The 20,035-nt window shown below is 36.6% G+C and overlaps 1 protein-coding gene across 7 annotated transcripts in view; it reads right to left on the bottom strand.

The window, feature by feature from the left end:
- The window catches only part of LRP1B (LDL receptor related protein 1B), a 677,950-nt gene that overhangs the window by 234,968 nt on the left and 422,947 nt on the right, over positions 1–20,035 (bottom strand). For all 7 annotated transcript variants that reach the window (XM_027695895.1, XM_027695888.1, XM_027695892.1 and 4 more), the window contains 7 exons: positions 19,478–19,700; positions 16,447–16,618; positions 14,176–14,319; positions 12,505–12,741; positions 5,074–5,254; positions 2,192–2,411; positions 438–627 (listed from right to left, as the gene is read on the bottom strand). In XM_027695895.1, the coding sequence (XP_027551696.1) occupies positions 438–627; positions 2,192–2,411; positions 5,074–5,254; positions 12,505–12,741; positions 14,176–14,319; positions 16,447–16,618; positions 19,478–19,700 (1,367 nt within the window). The remainder of the gene's footprint in view (positions 1–437; positions 628–2,191; positions 2,412–5,073; positions 5,255–12,504; positions 12,742–14,175; positions 14,320–16,446; positions 16,619–19,477; positions 19,701–20,035) is intronic.

Raw genomic sequence — 20,035 nt, 5'->3', positions numbered from 1 at the left:
CTTATTCTGTGCAACATACAGTGTTGCTGTAGACAAGATGTGGGAGAAAATTTAAAAAGGAAAAGACAGATGAGATCATAGATCCTGTCTAAGAAAAGGTAAATCCAATCAATATTTTATGCCTATGAGCCAATGCACACATGCTACCCATTTTATTTGATACTTTAACAGTATCTCTTGGACATACAAGAAAAATGGTAATAAAGGCAATGTAAATACCCAGAAGAAACTCAGGTATAATGTTATGATTCACTTTCCAGTAATTATGAGATGATCAGCTTCAACATCAGTGGATTGAAACATTGGGAAGTATCTTTGTCGTGCCACAAGTCATATTTGGTTTTCTATTCTTGTTCACCTAGTCACCTCAAAATACTAAGAGATGGCAAGGAAGAAGATCCTTTTATAACAGACCTTCAGAGAAATTGTGTAAGTACCTTGCTGTTTACGTGGATCATAAATCTGGAGCCCAAACAAAGGTGGTCTCTCACTTCTCAACAGTGTCACATTCCTTGTAAGCAGATCCAACTGGAAAATTGACCCATTCATATAATCTGTCCAGTAAATATAATTTCCATGATGTGATAGCCCAAAAGGATGATTCAAATCTTTTCCACTGTAGACTACCTGCAAGTAATTAGTGGTAGGTGAGCATCATTAATTATTAATTTTGCAGACAGCTTAAACTGGGAAATAGGAAAGCTGAGGTAAGGACTGTGCCCAAACATAACTTAATGGAATAAAATCAAGTAAAGAGTGCAAAGCCCTTCTGTTCACCAGCATCAGCATCTAACTTCAAAAAATTTTGTATAAATTCACTGTAAGTGGCCACTGTTAGATAAAACAGGAAGAGGCTGCCCAGGGAAGCTGTGGTGGAGTCCCCTGAAGGGATTTAAAAGACATGTAGATGGGGTGAACTTGGCAGCTGCAGTTTGGAATGATTAGTCTCCTTCTGGCTGGGATTCTTGCTTGAACTAATTCCCAAAAGTCTATTTCTATCTTGCCTCTAGAGAGAAGGAAGCAGTTCATCAGATGCCCTACCTTGTCTCTATTTATAGACACAAACCCAAGGGAACAGGGAGATAAAGCCAACTAAAAATACAACTACTTTGAGGTGACAAACATAGTTCCCTTTAGTCCTTCGAATTTTCTTTTTGGGCTTGGAATCCTTTTGGTCAGAACTCCCCATCTCAGTGAAATGCTTTTGATCAAAACTCATCAATTAGTCTATAATCCACCGGCTACTGGTGGAATTAAGGACCTCCCCACCCCCCCAAATCTTCACTATACTGACACAGAATAAAAGATGTGGTTGATCCAGTTAATTGTAGGATATTTTGGTCAAAATTTAACAATTAATGATTCAGCATCAAAAGCAAGTATCTTCCAGTTATTTTTAGCTACATAGATTTTATTCAAGTAGTTATGCATTTTATTTATATCCCAGAATTATAGAAAAACACTTTTCAAAAGAAACCAGAATCATTCTGTGACACACTTAAAAATAAAACCTGTAAAGACAGGTGCTTCTTATTATTCACCAGTCACCAGTTTTATGAAGCAGATGGTAAACCTTTCTTAAATTATCAGACTCCAGTCTAAGCTTTAATCATTTTTGAGATGTTTTGTTCAGTGCTTGTTACTTCTACAGAGCAACACAGAACCTCTACACAGACTTGTATCTAGCTAGAATAGGCAAAAAAATAGGCAAAATAGGCAAAAACTAAAGCAATCTCTCTCCCTCTTACCTCCACTTGTTGACTGCTGCCATTCTGCATGTTACCACAAATGCTCAAGCAGGGTATTGAGATTCATCAAAACCAGCTTATCAAGTTAAGTTAAATAAAAGCAAAAAAAAATGGGTTTTTTTCCTACTGAAAAGCTCTTTGTAGCTTGATTTGAGCTCTTCATGGCCTAATCAAAACATAAATCATTGTCACATGAGAAAAATAGATTTTTAAAAAAATAATAATCAAGTTTAGCATCACTTACTAGAGATGAAAATTTTAAGCTGCATTACAGTCTCTCACAGGAGAATGCCAACATCACCTGCTTCAGCAGAGATGATAACCCTGGACATGCCTCAGGGTTATGGAAGCTTTAAAAACCTTGAGAAGTATTTTTAACATAGCACAATAAAATCCAGGGAAAGAGCCTGCCTGTGGCAAAAACAGCAGTATTTTTCTTTTACCTTTCTGTCAGTTCCATTCAAAAATATCCTTTCAATGTGATCATAATAGGCATCACACCAGTACAACACATTGGCACGATAGTCCAGAGTTAAACCATTTGGCCACAACATCTTTGATGTTACAAAAGTCTGCCGACTGTAGCCGTCCATCCAGGCCTTCTCAATCCTCCCCACGCTGGCATCTATTTCATCTTCTTCCCAGTCTGTCCAATACATCCATCTATTAAGTTATAAAAACATGAACATTCAGATACCATCTTAATCATGTGAATTATATTGTAGACTTTTAGCAACAGATCGTCCCCCAGCCAGAGCGATTTTGACTTTGGTGTGTTTCTCTCCATTGATGTTTCTACAACTGTATTTACTCTCCCTGTGTAGTGGATGTTGCTGAAGTGACACTTGTGTAGTTTTGCTTATATTGTGATGAATTACACAAACATCAGGTGGGCCAACAGCCAAGAAAGTGAAAGAATTCCTTAAGACCTTATTTAATCCCACCAGAATTATGATTTTCTTTCCTTAAACAAACACTTGTATTGACTTCATCACAAAGTTCAAACTTTTGCAGTGAGGTTTTTTTTGGCATAGTCTAACTTGCCTTTGTGATGCAAATCTGATTTTTATTATGCTTAATACTGTGAAAAAAGTTGCAATACATTAATTAATTGCACTCTAGCTTAGGAGCTACCTGGCAAGGGATAACCTTGACATTCTGTGAACTTCAGATCCCACATGAAAGCAGCCAAATTGCTCAGAAAACTATTATGAGCACTTTGTCCATCACAAAACTGTTTAGAAATATTTGCTGTAAAAAGTAGTTGGAAAATAGCTGGTAGGCAATTTTAGCATAGTTTCATGGTTTATAGTGCAGTAATGTAGATTAAAGAAAACCTCTGACAAATAGGCATCTTTCCTACTTTGGAAAAGTTAAGCAAGATTCTATTAAGGAATCTACAATATTGGCTCAGATGAGTTCTATGAGCTATTCTCTACTGGACACTACAGAATACACCCTAAATATTTTTTTTCATTATTGAATTAATCTGATTATTATATTTTATTACAGAAGTTGCTGGTGAAAACTGTGATTTCAACAATTTAAAATATACAACTTGAACTTGTAAAAGGATTGTACAGGATTTCAGTTATTAAGTATTAAACAGAGGAAAGACATCATACCAATCCTAAATGGATCCTATTTGTTCAAGTTGAATGATTTAATTGGGATTGGTGTGCCTCACCTTTTATTTGCCCAGGTTTATGTTTCTGAAACAACTTCTGTGATCCTAACACACTTAATGGGTCTATACTTTGAAGAATGGAATTTAAATTCTGAATTTAAAAAGGAATTAATCACTGAAGTGAAAAATTATTTTATAACACCTGTGTATATGATATCAACTGGTAAAAAATTTTATTCAAATACACTTTTATATAATCATAATTTGATTTTTATTTTATATAAGAAACAGAGGAAAAAAAAATCGCACCATTGTTACACGGGTTTGCAGATATGCAAATGCAGTTTTTGGTTGTTTGTTTGTTTTTTTCCCTCATCTTTTTCGAGTCATCCACTAGAAGGTTATTTTGGGTTCCTTTAATATTTTGGTAAATACAAGCTAAGAACATCAATCAATTTTTGATCCATGAGCCTTATAAACTTTGTTGCATATTTGACTGAAATAACTAGGTTTAATCACAGAATTATAAAACCTGCATATGTCCTGAAGCTCAGGAAGATGTAGGTCAATATGGTACTTATTTTACTGGAAGACAAAATATGTTTTACAAATATTTACATGAATGCTCAACAGCAATTACTGAGCTTTTCTCCATTAACTTTTTGTCTGTACTTATTCTAGTTATCATGTCATGAGCTAAAACATGCTTACAGTAACAGACATTTACATCACTGTGCTTTAATTGTAGCTCAAAATGCAGTTAATGCTTCTACACCAGTTAAATCAAGACTAAAATAGTTAAAACATAATTAAAATGCCATAATAAATGCTATCCCTCAGGAAGAGCTTCCATGAGAAGTATAATCATGAAGGACATGCTCTTTTATCAGGAAAGTGTTTTATATAATAGCCCTTTTCAGACAATACATCTTCATACACTATTTCATGTGCCATGTATCTACTGAGCTGGAAAATTTAACAAAGTAATTGTAGGTGTGGTTACGGTTCGTGGTCTGATTTTATACCCTTACTATCTGACCTTAATGAATCGTAGCCTTTCCACAGCCACTTCGACTCAAAGACATGCTCAAAACAGAAAACCTGATAGTATAAATATTTTCTAGTAATAGGAAAACAGCAATCAATCCAGCCACACAAAAACTACCCACCTACATCGTTCTCTAGTGACAATTTCCCTGAATAAATCTAACTGTGAATTCCTAAGTAAACCACAACTATACCACATTAATTTAATGTTCTTTTTATTATGCAGCCTATCAAAACTAATTATGCTAATAAGTAATGAAAAGTACCTGTCTCATTTAGTTTTGTAAAACAATGTGTACAAGGATATGAGCATAATTATCTTCAGAAACTGAGACTTACAAGGAGAGAAATAAAGAAGAGCCTCATAAAGTTCACTTAATATTAAAAATTCATACAGGTCTTACACACTCAATTTGTTTGAGAACAAGGTGAATCACATTGAGCTTAACAGGACAGACATTTAGTGGTGACTGAGCAGATATGTTCTTCTGATGGCTTCAGGCAAGAATACTGGACAGGAATTACAGATATTATAGACTCCTGAAGAGTTACAGATTATGACACGACTCTTCAAACCTCATCCTAAGCAAATTCAACTCTGAATTTATACTATAAAGACAATCATTAAACAAAAATCAGTTTGCTTCATACCCATTGACAGGATCAACAACAATTCCTCTAGGGTGGGACATGTCTCCCTCCAACAAAGTTTTTCTACTCTGAGCAGCTTTTTCTAGTCTGGCGACAGCAATTGTTTTCCTGTGGCCGTCATTTGTCCAATAAAGATTATTTCCAATCCAGTCCACTGCTATGCCTTCTACATTATCAAGATCTGTTGAGAGAGAGAAGACAGTAGTAAGATATTAATGTTATTTATGTTCTAACATTATCCATTAATATAAACAATAGACATGATACAGTCCATACAGGCAAATTAGATTATTTCTTTGAATCTGAATCACATCTGATGTGTCTGCCAATATTAGTCTCTACTGAAGGTACTCCACAAAAGGACTGGTCATAAAACCTATGTATTAAACCATCAGTCTTCATATGTTAACCATAGCTGGCCCTGGGAAAATCACTATTTAATAAAATCCTACTTAATTTTAACCCTAAATAGAATTAACACTCAAATCAAGCACAGCTTCCAGGATCAGCTCTAGTACCCTAAATTACCTTGCTTTTACCTAAATCACAAGTTTCGTTCTTATTTAAAAAAAAAATAGGCAAAATGGGCATTCAATTAGCATTTGTTCCATTGTCTCTTGACCGTACAAAACACCACAGCCTGAGTTGCTCCCCACAGCTTCGTGCACGAGCAAACTGTTCCCAGGGTGAGCGATACATGAGCAAAGAGCAAGTGGATGTACTGATGGGCTCAGGAGTTTGACAGTGGCAGGGCTCCATCCACAACAAAAATGAGTTAACAACACTCCTTGCAGACCCGTGGAGGTCCCCCCATCTGAGAGGTAGTAAAACAATGCCCCAAGAAACAAGTTTTCCTTTAGACTTACCCAACGCTCTGCCGCTTCCCACGTGATCCCAATTCCCTAACTGACAGCATAGGGTCTCTTAAAAGTTTTCCAGCTCTATTCTATCATATCCTTTGCCTTTTTTTTCAGGAAGATCTCAAAGTCCAGGTGTGTGGGGTGAGATATGGAGAATTTCAGTCATTCTCTCCTGTCCTTGGCAGTGCTGTGAAGGCTGAGGCACAATTCAGCTTTAGGCAGCACCTTTGCCAGGCAGCTGATCCCTAACCAGCCCTCTGGACACTGCACAAGGCTGTTGCAGCAAAAATAACTGATAACAACTTGAAGTGTCCAAATCCAGCTCCTTCTGGTGCGGTCACTCCCCTTCCACAGGCTGATCCCACCGTTTTCCAGGAGCTATCAGAGGCACAGTGACACTGGGGGGAGTGACAGAGCTCAAGCACCACACCAGTGACACCACATGTCCCAGCCCCTCTCCCTAACCTGTACACAAGCTCCAGCAGCCCAGCACAGGCTGGGGACACTCATTTAACTGTTATCACTTTGGATAAACAGGATAACGGGGTAACAGCCAACAGCACCCACCTGGTGCCTCCCTTTGTGATGATAAAAATGGAGATCAGTAGGGCTGACAAGGTAAAAAAACTCCACCAGTCAACCAACCACACACTAAACCTCCTGCTCCCTACTATGCTGTTTCTCAACAATGCACATTGTATTACTTTTTTGTCATCCTCAGATGCACAATCCTACAGCACAATTTCAATGACAGGAATCATCAAGACTTAAAAAAAAAGAATGTAAACCACTTTCTCTGTTCGTGTCTACACCGCTAATGACATCTAGATGCAAACTTTCATCAGACTGGTTCTTTCTCAACAGTGCTGGTGTCGTTTTCTGATCAACACTAAAGTCTTTTTGAAAGGTTTCTCAGAACAAATGTGTTGCAGAGAGATTTTCCTCCCAACGTACATAAAAAAATCACTATATTACTACTTTTCAGGAAGTTTTTATATAATCAAATCACTGAGCCTACTTAAAACCTCATTTACACGAGATGCACCTGTGAAAATTTTTTTAAACTGAACACACCTGTTAACAATCTGAACTGTGCTGCCAGACATATAATTTAGCTGTCAGATTTCCAGACAAGAACTTCACATAAAGTCCTAGAGCGCTAGTTTGGGACATTTCAAGTTTTTATCAGTTATTTTTACTGCAGTAGCATTATGTTGTCACCCTCAGTTTTCTCCACCAAAATTCTCCCCCACAATGCAATCAGTAAGTACTAATGGAAAGGTCTTGCTAATGTTAGCAACTTCAGCACACCTACAAATTTTCCTTTGCAAGATGTCAGATGTATTTTCCTTGAGACAAACTCCTCACCCAGAATATTTTTTAGACCCCAAACACCTTTACTGACCATGTCTCAAATAAATATCTCATTCCTTACAATAAATCAGTAAAATTATTTCTGATGCACTGGAATGCAAAGCTCTTTGACCAAGTCACAGCCTACTTAGTAAAGCACAGAAAACCTTTGGCTTACTACAGCCCATAGATAACCTATGGTATGTCAGCAACACACTAAGATAAAATATGACAGGTTTACTCATACAGTGAAATATTGTGCTTTTTATACACTTGGATGCATTAACAGCATCTATAAAAGGTGCTGTTTCAATCTCAATAGCACTGCAACATGATAAATTACTTTGGTGTTTTTGTTGAACAATGTTTTTTAGTGATTGTAATACCATCATATTATATCCCCTCTTAAGTTAGCAGAGCTGTAATGTTTTGAAATACCTTGTCATTGCAAAACTTTTCATTTTTTATTTTTATAACAATTTCTCTTTAAAAATAAGCGAAATGCATTTCAATATACTGTTGAAGTATATTAAAATTATGATATAACTTGCATTGTATACTAAAATTTAAAAATAACAAGCATAACCCTTATTGAGAGAGATAAAAATAACCATTATGAAGAGAGATAATTCAGGCAGCATGCTTTCAATTTTTTAAAATAGAAAACTAAAGAAGCTGAGGGCTACTGAAATTCATAGTGTGATAGCCATGTCATATTTTTAAAATTGCCTTTTTCCCTTAGTGGTATACTCTATCTGGGCACATGGCAGTGAACAAACAGCAGAGACGAATAAAGACAAATATGAAAATTATATATATGTTTTTTCATATTAAATGAAAGAAATTCTTGACAACAACATAGAAAATAATTGAAAAATCAGTTTAGTTGTACTGAAAAGTCAGCAAGATCTAGAATAGTTCAGGATTCTTTCGAGCTTTAATGATGTCTGAAACTCCAAGTGTGCAATCATCCTACTCCAGGCATATTGCTTATGTTAAATTAAACATCATGGAGATGGTATGTATATATGTATCTTTATAAAACTGTGATGTATTTCACAATTGCTAGGTTTTGTTTGCTGCTTTCTTTACTTTACTGCAAAGTACAATCTACCACCTGCAGGATTTTAATTGTAATTGGACCTCTCTTTCTTTATATCAAATTAACCTGAAATCGTTGTGAAAGTCCAAAAGATATTACAGATATTTGCTACCCATCAAAGTTATCAACTAAACCTTGTTCACTTAAGAAACTAGACCTAAATTTAGTAAATGAGTCGTGGGTGTAGAGATGACAGTACATCCTGTGAGACACAATGTAAGAAAGTTATGGGGAAAAAAAGGGGAGGTTTTCAAAATGCGTTTTAACATTATTATCCATATTTCTGATACACCTGGACATCACTCTACTTTCGAGGAACTATTTTAACTTGTGATCTAAGGAGCTTGAGGGAAGCAATGGTGTCAAAATGCACCCTGCAGGATATGAAACAACAGTATGATGACATATCCAACCCAGTAACCACCCAGTCTGACAAGAATCACCCCCAGTTCAGAACATCCAAGGGGCAGTCAGTGTCTGAGATCAGTGCCAGCAGCTCAGCCAGGTTTCCCAGGCTGATGGACACTGTCAGTTTTATTGTCAGTCTCTCAGTGCCTTTGCTACATTCTTTTGAAAAGAAAATGTCAGAGCCAGCTGGAGCTTTCTGAGAGTGGAGAATGGCCTTTGGTCTTGGAGTGAGCAAGTATGTCAAGAAAAGTGCAAAATACGGAAGGGAAAAGAACAGAGTGTTTCACCAAGGTCCTGGAGCCCAAGGCTCATGGAGAAAAATCTGCTGAACAGACCAGGCAGCAGAGACAACCCTCAGCTGTGAAAGAAATGTCCTTTAAAGCTCTGAGGGGTCTCAGCAGGTTTTTTTTCAACTGAAGAAAACATCAACATGACTGAAATCAAACTTGAGGACAAGGTGTTCAAAATGCATTTTATTTTTATTCCTTCTCATCCTGTCATTTTGGGCTAAACACACTTTTTATACTAATAAGATCAATTTTTAATGAAAGTGTTTTGCTTTCTTTCCTTCTTTGGGAGACAAAACAGTGCAAATATGGACTCCACTGGTATCAACAGCAAAACTAAGTTTAGATTAGAATGTTAGATACCTCCTAAAATTTACAAGCCTATTGCTCCAGGACTATTCAGTTTCACACAGTAGCTACTGCACCTGAGCTACCACGCCTTCTATGGGATTTATGGAGCATATGTGTTTCCAAACTAAACACAATGTAAGTCAAAAAAAATCACGTTAACTAGATACTAAATATATCACGAAGTTTTAAAAATAAAGGAGATTTTTACAGCACAATCTTATAGAGGCAAATTTCATTATTTTTGTGAAGCTATTGTTTAAAGTTCATTTTTATTTCACTATCTAAAAGCTTTAAATGCATTCCTTACTTTTTAGATGGGTTTCACAACAAGTAGTAAACAGGAACAAAATAATGGCCATTGTGGTTAAACAAAATTGATTTGACTACAGTAAACCAGTGAAATCCTTTCAATATAAAAAGAATGAGAGAGCAAAATACCATTGTGATCATTCTTCACTTGCTAATTGAAAAGTTAACATTTGTAATTCTGGAAATACTACCAGAATTTTACTATCAACAGTAGTATGTGGGCTACAAATACGCTGAATATAGATACAAGATTTTTAAAAACTCATAGTTCTAGCAGCAACAATTTGCCACATTGCTTTTAAATGTGAAAGACATTATAAACACAGCATGTAATTTGGTACAGAATAGCTTAGCTCATCAATGTCAGTTAGATCATGTACACTAATAGTGCCTAAAATACTAGATAAACATAAAAACTGAGGAAAAAATAATTCTGCTCTATATCAACCAGCTAAACAGCATCCAAAGATCTTTACAGACTAACTTTGGCCTTTTTTAAGCAACAGGTATCCCTTGACCATCTTTATTAGCATTTACAGTAAATAACATGTTAAGGCTCACACCAACCCCAAAAAAACCTGAGGGGGACAAAGACAAGTAGAAAACCCAAGAGTTTGTATTTATGTTACATCAACTAAACAATATTTAGATCCCTTTAAAAATGTCTGGTTTTTTCCCTTTTTTAATGTGAAAGACTGATTTTACATGCAAGTTTGAAAGCTTAATTATAACAATTTCTGCTGCTGGTGGAAGTACACAGCTCTGGTAGTTGTGCTGCCAGCTCTGGACTAGGCTGTGCTTTGGGCTGTCAAATAGTTATCAATACTACCCAGTAGTTTGTTTTCTGAAGTGAAGAATATGAAATCACAGCTGAAACCATACGAGAAATCAAATTCCAGCAGTGTTAGGTGCTCAGTGATCGCAATTCCCAGTCAACAGGTGGTAGGATCAGGCTCTTGTGTAGGCAAACTGTAATTATCTGAGTTACAGTGTTGTTTGAGTGAGCGTTATCTGTTCTTGAAAAACCTGATAGTCACAAAAATCGAGAACTTCTACTCTGAGAAGTGGTACCTACCACAGGTAGAAGTCCTTAGCAACATGCTGTTCAGAGCAAATATTAAACCACCTCCTGACACACCTGATTTTCTGTAGTAACCTTCCACCAAGGAATGATTTAATCTGTCCCTGCTGAGTTCTTGAGACTTGACAAGAATAAAAGCTGAGGTGTTACAGCTGGAGGCCATATTAATTTTTTAAATCATGAAAAATACAGTAACAAATGTTCCTTAAACATACTTTAAAGTTATGAAACTACACCAAGTTTGAACTAACAAGGTAAGCTCCTGGGGCAGGAAGGGGTGGGAGGAGAGAATGACAGTGACATTTTTTCAGCCTTTGCAAATAGCACCACCAATAATGTATCAGCAGAAAATCCATAACTCTTTTGGTATTGCATTAGTGTTTTTGCTATGTTGTGTGTATGTTCCTTGCTGCTATTATAACGTTTAAATCTACATATTGCCTGCTCCTTCCTCTACTTCACATTTGAATTACTTTGTTGTAAAGTGAAATGTGTGTTCAGTAAGAGAAACTGAGCAGTGGAAGTTCTGTGATGTACATTATCCATTCCCATATATTGCAGTGAAATGAAGAATTACCAAATTGACAGCTGAGTATTCCTTATTTACCCAGACAACTGCCTTTTATTAAGCCATCACGTATGCAGGGTAAAGAGCCTGTCACTGTTCCTTGCAACTGCTGCTGAAGGGATCCTTGTGAAGACTCTGAGGAGAGACCTTACACCAAAAGAGCACCATATCACTGCACAGTGCAGATAACTTCTGTGAGACTGATGGATTAACACGCGGGTTAAGAATGACAGGGAATGAAAAATCCCTGTGCTAAAACAATGGTCTTTTAGTTACTTTCCCTGTCTTGAGCTTCAATATACAAGTAAAGATATTAAGCTCTCTGAAGGCTAAGATGAATATTCATACTGTTTATTTTCTTGAGGACTAGAAAATAATTACTTTAGAATGGATTTCAGCTGAGGCAGTTGCTACCTCCTGCTGAAGCACTCTTTCAGAAAAAGGTCCATAAAGGAAGGAGAAATATGGATTGACAAACTGGAGCTTTTACCACTGCAACAGCATTTAGTACGACAAGATATGATTCTAGACCACCGTAGTGGGAGAGGTGGAAACTGGAGAACTGCCAGTGTTTTCTCTCATTGCTACAATAAATGGTAAAAAAACATCTTAATTAAGGTTCTATAAGATATTTAGATGTTCCTGTTGCTTCCACATATACAATAGAAAATGCATCAGGAAAGTCAGTGTTTTTTTTCCCTAGTGACTTTCCAAGAACTACAGACTGTCTCACTCTGCCAAATTACTTGAATAAGCTCCCAAATCAACACTGTGATACAGGTTGGTGTGAAGAAGTCTTATAAAGTCCACAAGGATGTGGGATGGCTCAATGAATATCTATCTATGACACAGGAATTACTCACTGGTGGGTACAAGCTTAACTGGACAAAGTAAGAATTCACGGCAGAGTGACTTCATCAAACTTCACATTTCTGCCCTCAGGAACAATAAACAGGAAGCTGTAAAAAGAGTATCTCCAAATCTGCTCGAGGCCTAATTTGGGTCTGTTTTCCATGGGAGATTTAAATAAAACTTTAAATTATCTGTAAATGTCAGTTCAGCTTCTCCTTAGTGGGAATCTCTGAATGTCACTATCACTTAGCATTGCCTACCATCTTTGAGGATCGTTTCTCGCTCCGTGCCATCAATTTTCTGTCGTCCAATTAGGAAACTGGTGGTATCAGCAAAGTAAATGTAATTGGTTTCGGCATGGAAGTCCAGAGCACGAGGATTGACCAAGTTCTCTATAGGAATCATGTACTCATCAGACACTTTGGTATTCAGGTCCATCCCCCGGATTATTCCTGGGCGTCCCTTCCCATAAAAAAGAAACAATTCATTCTTTGGTCCTGCAAAAGAAAGATTACAAACATAAACAACTGATGCTGCCTAATCTTCTTTACAGTGCATAAAGTCCCTGTTTAATTAACTGACACAATTAGTGGGGAGCGGGAGCATTATTCGATACTAAAAATTAAACTTTCATATATTCTGGAGGTATCTAAACTCAAAAAATCCAGATAATTACATTACCTTATTTAAAATACAAATTACTTCAGTGAGCTGCTGAAGTAATTGTGTGTGTAAAAGTTCACACTGAAAGGCAGTGCTAGATCACAGAATAACTGCATCTGCTGTGAAGTGGACATATATAGCTCTGTAGACATTTAATTTTACAAATAATTAGGATTTATCAGGATAATGTAGACCATGACTGAAGAAATCGTTAAATCCAACAATATAACTCCAGCAAATGCAAAACACCATTTTTTTCACCTGAAGTTTTTAAATATCACCACTAAACAACACAAAAAACCCAAACAACACAGAAGATTACAGTAAATTTCTTTGAAATTGAAAGGAATACAACAAACCAACGCAGATTGTTCTTCCATACTGAGATACAAAACACGTATACCAATATTTCCTATTTCTCGGGAGATTGCTTACAATTTAATGAATTAAGTTAATTACAAAAACTGAAGCTTAGTAAAGTTACTTTCTTTCTTTAAATATACTTCTAAATATCCTTAGAGGCTTAATGCTACCTCTTAAAATTCTCTGCTTCCTCTCAGGTTTGTTTTTCTGTTTGTTGTTTTTTTTTTATGAAATTGCTAATGAAAACTGTATCAGGTTTGACTGAGGGCAAATATATCCATCTACCAGCATCCATCAGAGTATCTAACTGCATGTCTTTCACCTGAATGAAATCAATACAACTTGATTGAGAAATGAGATAAAAAACAGGCGTTCCCCAAAATTTTCAGTGCCCTCTTGTTGGCTGTAGGTGACCAACAGGTTGTGTATATGTAATGTTCGGTATAATCACAGTTGCACAAATCAGATTTGCTTTTCAAAGGATAATGTGAAAAAGCTTGCTTGACTTATTGACATGAACAGTTTGCTTCTGCCTTACCAGTTGATTGCACAGGTGGAAATTGGATGTGACAAACTATTTAACAGCATTCCAGTACCTGTGAGCTGTGAAAATGGATGACATATAAATAAAGACTAAGATTAATTTAAAACTTGTGATAATTTTTAGTGTTCTTTGAACAGCATCCCGGGTTTAATCTGTCACTTCTGTGAACTAAGCCAAGTCAAATCATTTTAAGGGAATGAAAGGAGTATGTGAACAAAGTGTAAGGTACATGTTTAAAATAAATTTTACCCCAAAGCAGCTCATGTGATTTCCATTGTTATTGATAAGCACACTAAGGAACATCCAGAACTACACCCTGGAATATTCACGGTTGGAAGACTCTTTGATTTAAATAACATACTTTTGCATGACCTGCCATCACTCCCCAGGATGAAGCCAGTCCTGCAGCGACAAGTCCGTGCTTTGTAGCTGCTGCTGAGCAGACAGATGTGTGAACATCCCCCCGGCATTCCATATGGGTCCACTTCACATGCGTGGCTTTTGACTATGGCGAGGGAAAAACAGCATTATTCACATCCATTTAAAGCAAGATAATTATGTGCATCAGCATGTAGAAAGTTTAGAAAGAAAGAAAAAGGGAATTTGTGTCACAATACATCTTTCCCCGGAATGTAACTACAAAGGAAGGTGTTTTTTTAAGATGGTACCTAAGTCAGACAAGTATTCCCCAGGGCCATCTCGTGGCAATCTAACCAGACCCAATGTTGTGTGTGATCACTCCTCCCTGAAAAAGCTCCCGCACAGCATTTTCTGGGCAGGGCTTCCCTGGGGGAGCTGATACTTCTCCCCTTTTTTATGTGTTGCTTTGCTTCATTTGGTTGGTTGGGGTTTTTTGAGGACAGAATGCACCCCATGCCAACACAGTTTGCTATTCATTCAGTTCCATTAAACAGCACTTTTCTGGGGCAATTACCTGGCCAAAACTAAAGAACAGAATAAACCTTGTAGCGTTTCCCCATATTTATAGAATCATAGAATTGTTTGGGTTGGAAGGGACCTTAAACACCATCTCATTCCAACCCCCTGTCACAGGCAGGGACATGTTTCACTAGGTCAGGTTGTTCAGAGCCCCGTCCAACCTGGCCTTGAACATTTCCAGGGATGAGGTGCAGATTTCCATACTTGGGACACAAATCCAGCTGAAGAAGCCAAATAATTGCTTTCTCTTGATTTCAGATTTTTCAAATGCACAGTTCTAAATTAGCAGACTAATATATCAAAATTAATTTTTTTAAACTCTTTAAGGTAAATATGACAAGAAAACAAAATCTACCTTGCTATCCTACTAAGCTGGACTAAAACAGGCCAAGACTATTTTAGCTCAAATTTTATTTTTTTTTCTGTTCTTCCTCCTTTCCCTCAAGCTCTTGAATTGTTTTTTTAAAAGAAGCAATCGAGTGATTTAAGGTCGATATGGTTAAAGGTAGACAGAAGCTCCACCAAGCTGAGACAGCCTTTACAGCGAATCTTGACAAGCAACAAACATGTCCATTCAAAACAAAAGAAGTAGCAGAGTGAACAAAGGGCAAGAGGAGCCAAGTAATCACAGGATGTAATAAAAGATTACACTGTGCTCCCGTCTCTCCTCTGCTCAACCTCTCTGACTCCCTCAGGAGCACAAGAGTGGGGCCTACAGCAAGGAAAGAGTCTTTGCAGCCTCCTTCAGACACTGACATCTGCAAATCAATGCCCTCAGCAATAGGGTGAAAATTAGTTCACCCACTCTAAAGCAATTTAGAGTTTGTTCCCACTTCAAAAACTTCTCTAAAAGCAGTCATTCTGTTTAGTAACATCGATGTTGAGCACCAGAATTGATGTGTTGGCTTTTCTGTCTAAGCAGCCATGGCAACGATTTATTGCTATCAGTCACATCAAAAAATTCTCATGAAGCATCGCTGTAAACAGTTTGGATCTTGCTATCTCTGCACAAAGTTCCCCCAAATCACACTGCTGTTTTGCTTGCAGAACAGAGCCATGATTACAGTCATACAGGACTATGGCCCTCAGAAATTGCTCCTTTACCAAAAATTCTGAGATTATAAAAAGGTTTTCATTCTAGACAAAACTGAAGATTTCTGTCACAGATGGAAAAGCTGATATTTATCCAAACCAAGGAAACCTTGACAGCAGTCTCCCGTCTCATCAGTGCTGGGTTGGATGTTAGGCAGTCTAATTGAGCACATCTCCACGCTTTTTTGTCAACCTCAAAGACAGGAGCTCACTGGAGGTTTGTAGTCTGTTTGACAAGGAGGCCCAGATTTACCAAGAATCTCTGAGAGCCAAGTCTGTGGACAGCATTGGATATCCAACAATTCTGAAGGTGTTCAATTCTTGAGGTGTTGTGAGTGTGGAGCCACACAACATGCAAACCATGGCTCTCTGGCAGTTCTCCGTGTTGAATCCTTAGGAAAGAGCTCTTAGGAGCTTAGAGACACAGGCAAACTGGCAGCAAGCACATAAAAAACTGGGCAGATGAAGAAGTAACAGAGAGTTTTGCCACAGTGACAAATTTTCACTCCATCTTCTGATACATTTTTCTGGGAGAACTTTAACCACGCAACCCCTTAATATCTGGTCTTATGTGTTCTAGAAAGAGTAATTTTGAGCTTACCTGCAGTTTGAGTTCTTTTCTGGTACACATGGATCTCTTTAGCATTGTCAAGTCTAGCAAGAGCCTGAACATCACTGCCATTGTATCTGTTTATTCGTAAAATGCTGAGGTTATCTGAATTAACTGTATATAAATAGTTTTCAAATACTGCCAAACCACACAAATGCCTAATCTGGAAAAGAAAAAAAAAGGGTTTCATTATTTTAGCTCAGTACTTTAGGCATATCTAAGATTTATAAACATCAAACATTACTGTGGATTGTACAGGATAAGCTGTACAAAAGGTTTTCTGAATATGTCAGGAAATATTTGTAGATTATAAACACAAACTACACTACAAGTACAGTTTACATTCATGTAGATTGAAGTTTATAATTAGAAAGGTTTTGTACAAGAAAGGCAAAAAATTCAAATTATTTAGCAATCCCAAATAATTTACTCTTACAATTCCCCAGTTTCTGTCTTCTAAATTAAAAACTCCTGCATATTTTAAGTTCAACAGCTTCTTTTAGTATTGACTAATGTTCATTAACTAACTAAGGGAAATTAACTACTATCAATTAGCATTAACTAATAAATATGACAAAGTTAGATATTTTTAAAACACAGTTTATAGGCGTAATTGATCCATTTTTGAAATTATAATCAAATCAAGGCAAATAATGCAAGATATACCTGCTGAATATTTTCTTAAGTGAATACATAAGAAATTAACAAATTCCCTCAGCTATTTTTTTTCCTTTTGTGTTGGTATCTTTGAATAAGCTTGTTTCTCAAAAAGTGAATTCTAAAATTGTATTTATCTGTGATGTGTCCGGGCACATTGATTAAAAATTACTTAATATTAGTTAGTTAGACAATCACAGCTCAGAGAGGAGTTGTTCAATAATCTAGAGGTTGTGCTTGATTTATAGATGTAGAAAAAGTAAAATGTCTCACTGGCAATTTTGAAAGCCGAACAAATTAAAGAGGATTTGTTGGCAGATGTTCAGATATTCATAGGCTGAATATATTATTAATTAATAAATTGCTCACCATAAAGTATTTACTTAGCTCATTCACTCACAAATTCAGAGATACATCATCAAAAAACAACCCAAATCCCCCCTCCCCATCGTGCACCAAGTATTTCAATCCATTCTGGAAATTACCACCCCAGTTGGTCAAATCTTGCCATTGTTTTCTGTCCTTACCCAGAAAAAGAAATAATAATTGAGATCAATGAAAGTGTTTGATTAAGATCCAACAGAAATTCAACCCAATTATAGTTAGATGGAAAACAGCCTTGAAAATAACGACACATCTGTACCAAATTGTAGAATTCTCCTCTGAATTATAATCCTTTCTTTCCTATTTCCATTTGTACTCAGTTTAAGTCTTTCTAATTTAACTCCCATGGGAGCTTCTATATATTAACACTATTAAAACCATGCGACTCTTTTTCCAATGTATTTTATAATCACCTAATTATTTGTATTTGATTTATGCATTTGTTGTTTTTTACATCTCAGGAAGCTTTCCAGATATCTCCTGCATGAGTAGAAATGTTGCTTGCTACAAAGAATCGTCCTTTGAAAGCCACCCAGGTTATCAATCATAGAAGCCACTATCATTTGGAAAGCACATCTTTTGCTGTACAATTGCTTGTACTTGTGCAATAAACTTTATTCCCTAAAATTTCTTGCAAGCAGTTTTCTCGTCTGCTGTTTCCTTGGACTAATGAGGAGTAACTTGGAGAAAGAGTCATTCTAAATCATGTATAAGCAGCACAAAACCTCATGAAATCACCAATCTTTCATTTGAGTGGAAAGTCAACCAATATCTTTTGTGACAGCAGTGACCAACTGAGAGGCCAAGCTTTTTAACACCAGCACTATTAAAAGTCACAGATCTCATTCTCCTTTCTTAGCTAGCTTAGAGGAGAAACAATCCCTCTGAACTTGATAAAGTGTCCTTATTTGATTGAAAGTTCAGCAAGAAGAGAAAAAACAAGCATCTTTGCTATGACACCAGTACAACTGTTACAAGCCTGTAGAAGTATTTGTTAGTTGTTTCTGAAAATTATTTTCCTTTTTTGAGTATCTATTCCAAAATGCTACCTGGAAAAAAACTACCTGTTATTCCAGAACTGGCTAAGGACTGGGAGTAAGTTGGTAAAAAGTAAGAAAGTGTTTGGTGTTTAATCAGGTGACCTAGACTGCTTTTTGTCACATTTTCTGCCTATTTGTAGAGGACAGCTATACTAATCAGTTGTCTTTTGGTAAACAGTGATTACTTGGAAGCAAAGAATGACAGCAGAAAAGGTAAAGTGTTTATTCTGTTTGCATGTTTTTATATACCCTGATTAACCTCAGGAAGAAGCAGATGTAAACATGATGCCCACTCCAGCTCTGGGAGTCCAAGCAGGAACTAGAACAGTTTGGTCTTTGTTAATTTTCCCTGGATTTACATACATCTCACAACTGCCACGGAATTCTTCCTGTTCTTGCTACCTTGCTTGCTACCCCACCCTCCAAACTGAAATACTCTTGCTCAAAAACTCATACAGTCTCAGCAATTGTGTATATGACTGAACATCTGGATCAGCTGGAAAAAAACACCATTGCCACCAACAAAATAAGATTTAAGGGTATTCAGATTAGTCTGAATGGGTGAGTGGCTTTTGCTATTCTATTTCTTTTAAGTTATTGTGCCTGTTAATCTCTCCTTCCTGAAGGGGTAAGGACATCTTGTCATTAATGATTTATTTCCCAGTACCTTTCCATCACCCCATATTTTCCCTCCTGAAGTCTTTTACAATGGGAAGTGTGACTTACATTCTGCATTGTTAATGAGACACTGCATGGAAGCAAGTCCACAGGCTGCAAAATGGGCTACAGTGCAAATAAAACAAAATATGCAGATGGATCTTTTGACATCTAACACATCTGAACTAAAGGGAAAAAAAGTCTAAAATTCCTGTAGCTGTTAGCATTACATATGTTTATTTATTGATATTGTTACTTTTACTAATTTGCAAATAAATACCTACTTGTCTGCCTTTAATTATCGTGTGCCTCCTTCTCCCTTGATAGTCAACAACTTCCACACTATCCAGATATATGTCAACCCAGTACACATATTTATTGATGAGGTCTAGTGCAAGAGCAGTAGGCTGTTCAATTTTAGAGTCTACTATCCACGTCCTGTTCATTCCATCCATGTCACATCTCTCCACCTTGGCAGCATTCCCGTAGTCTGTAAAGAAAAGCTTTCTGTTGAAAGAAAATAAGATGTTGTAAGTTTTAAAGGGTGTGAGCAGAGTGTAAAGCTCCTTGTGGCTCTGGAAAAAGAAAGTTTTTCTTCTTTGTCATTTCAATGTCCCATATACACCATATTTATAATCATAAAATTACTAAAAAAATTCACCGTGTCTTCCAACAAATTCATAATTACACAGAATTACCTTTCAAATGGAATGTACAGAAGTTCTAAATGCATTTTCTTACACCACAGACACACCGTGTAATACTTTCAATTACAATCTGAAATATATTTTTAACCATTATTTGTAAAAAATGGCAAGGAAGTTACAAATAACAGAGTGGCA

Source organism: Neopelma chrysocephalum, unplaced genomic scaffold (assembly GCF_003984885.1).
Source record: "Neopelma chrysocephalum unplaced genomic scaffold, ASM398488v2 Primary Assembly neopelma1_103b, whole genome shotgun sequence".
Taxonomy (NCBI): Eukaryota; Metazoa; Chordata; class Aves; order Passeriformes; family Pipridae; genus Neopelma; species Neopelma chrysocephalum.
The sequence above is the reverse complement of the archived record's forward strand: the minus strand, read 5'-3'. Positions and strand labels throughout refer to the sequence as shown.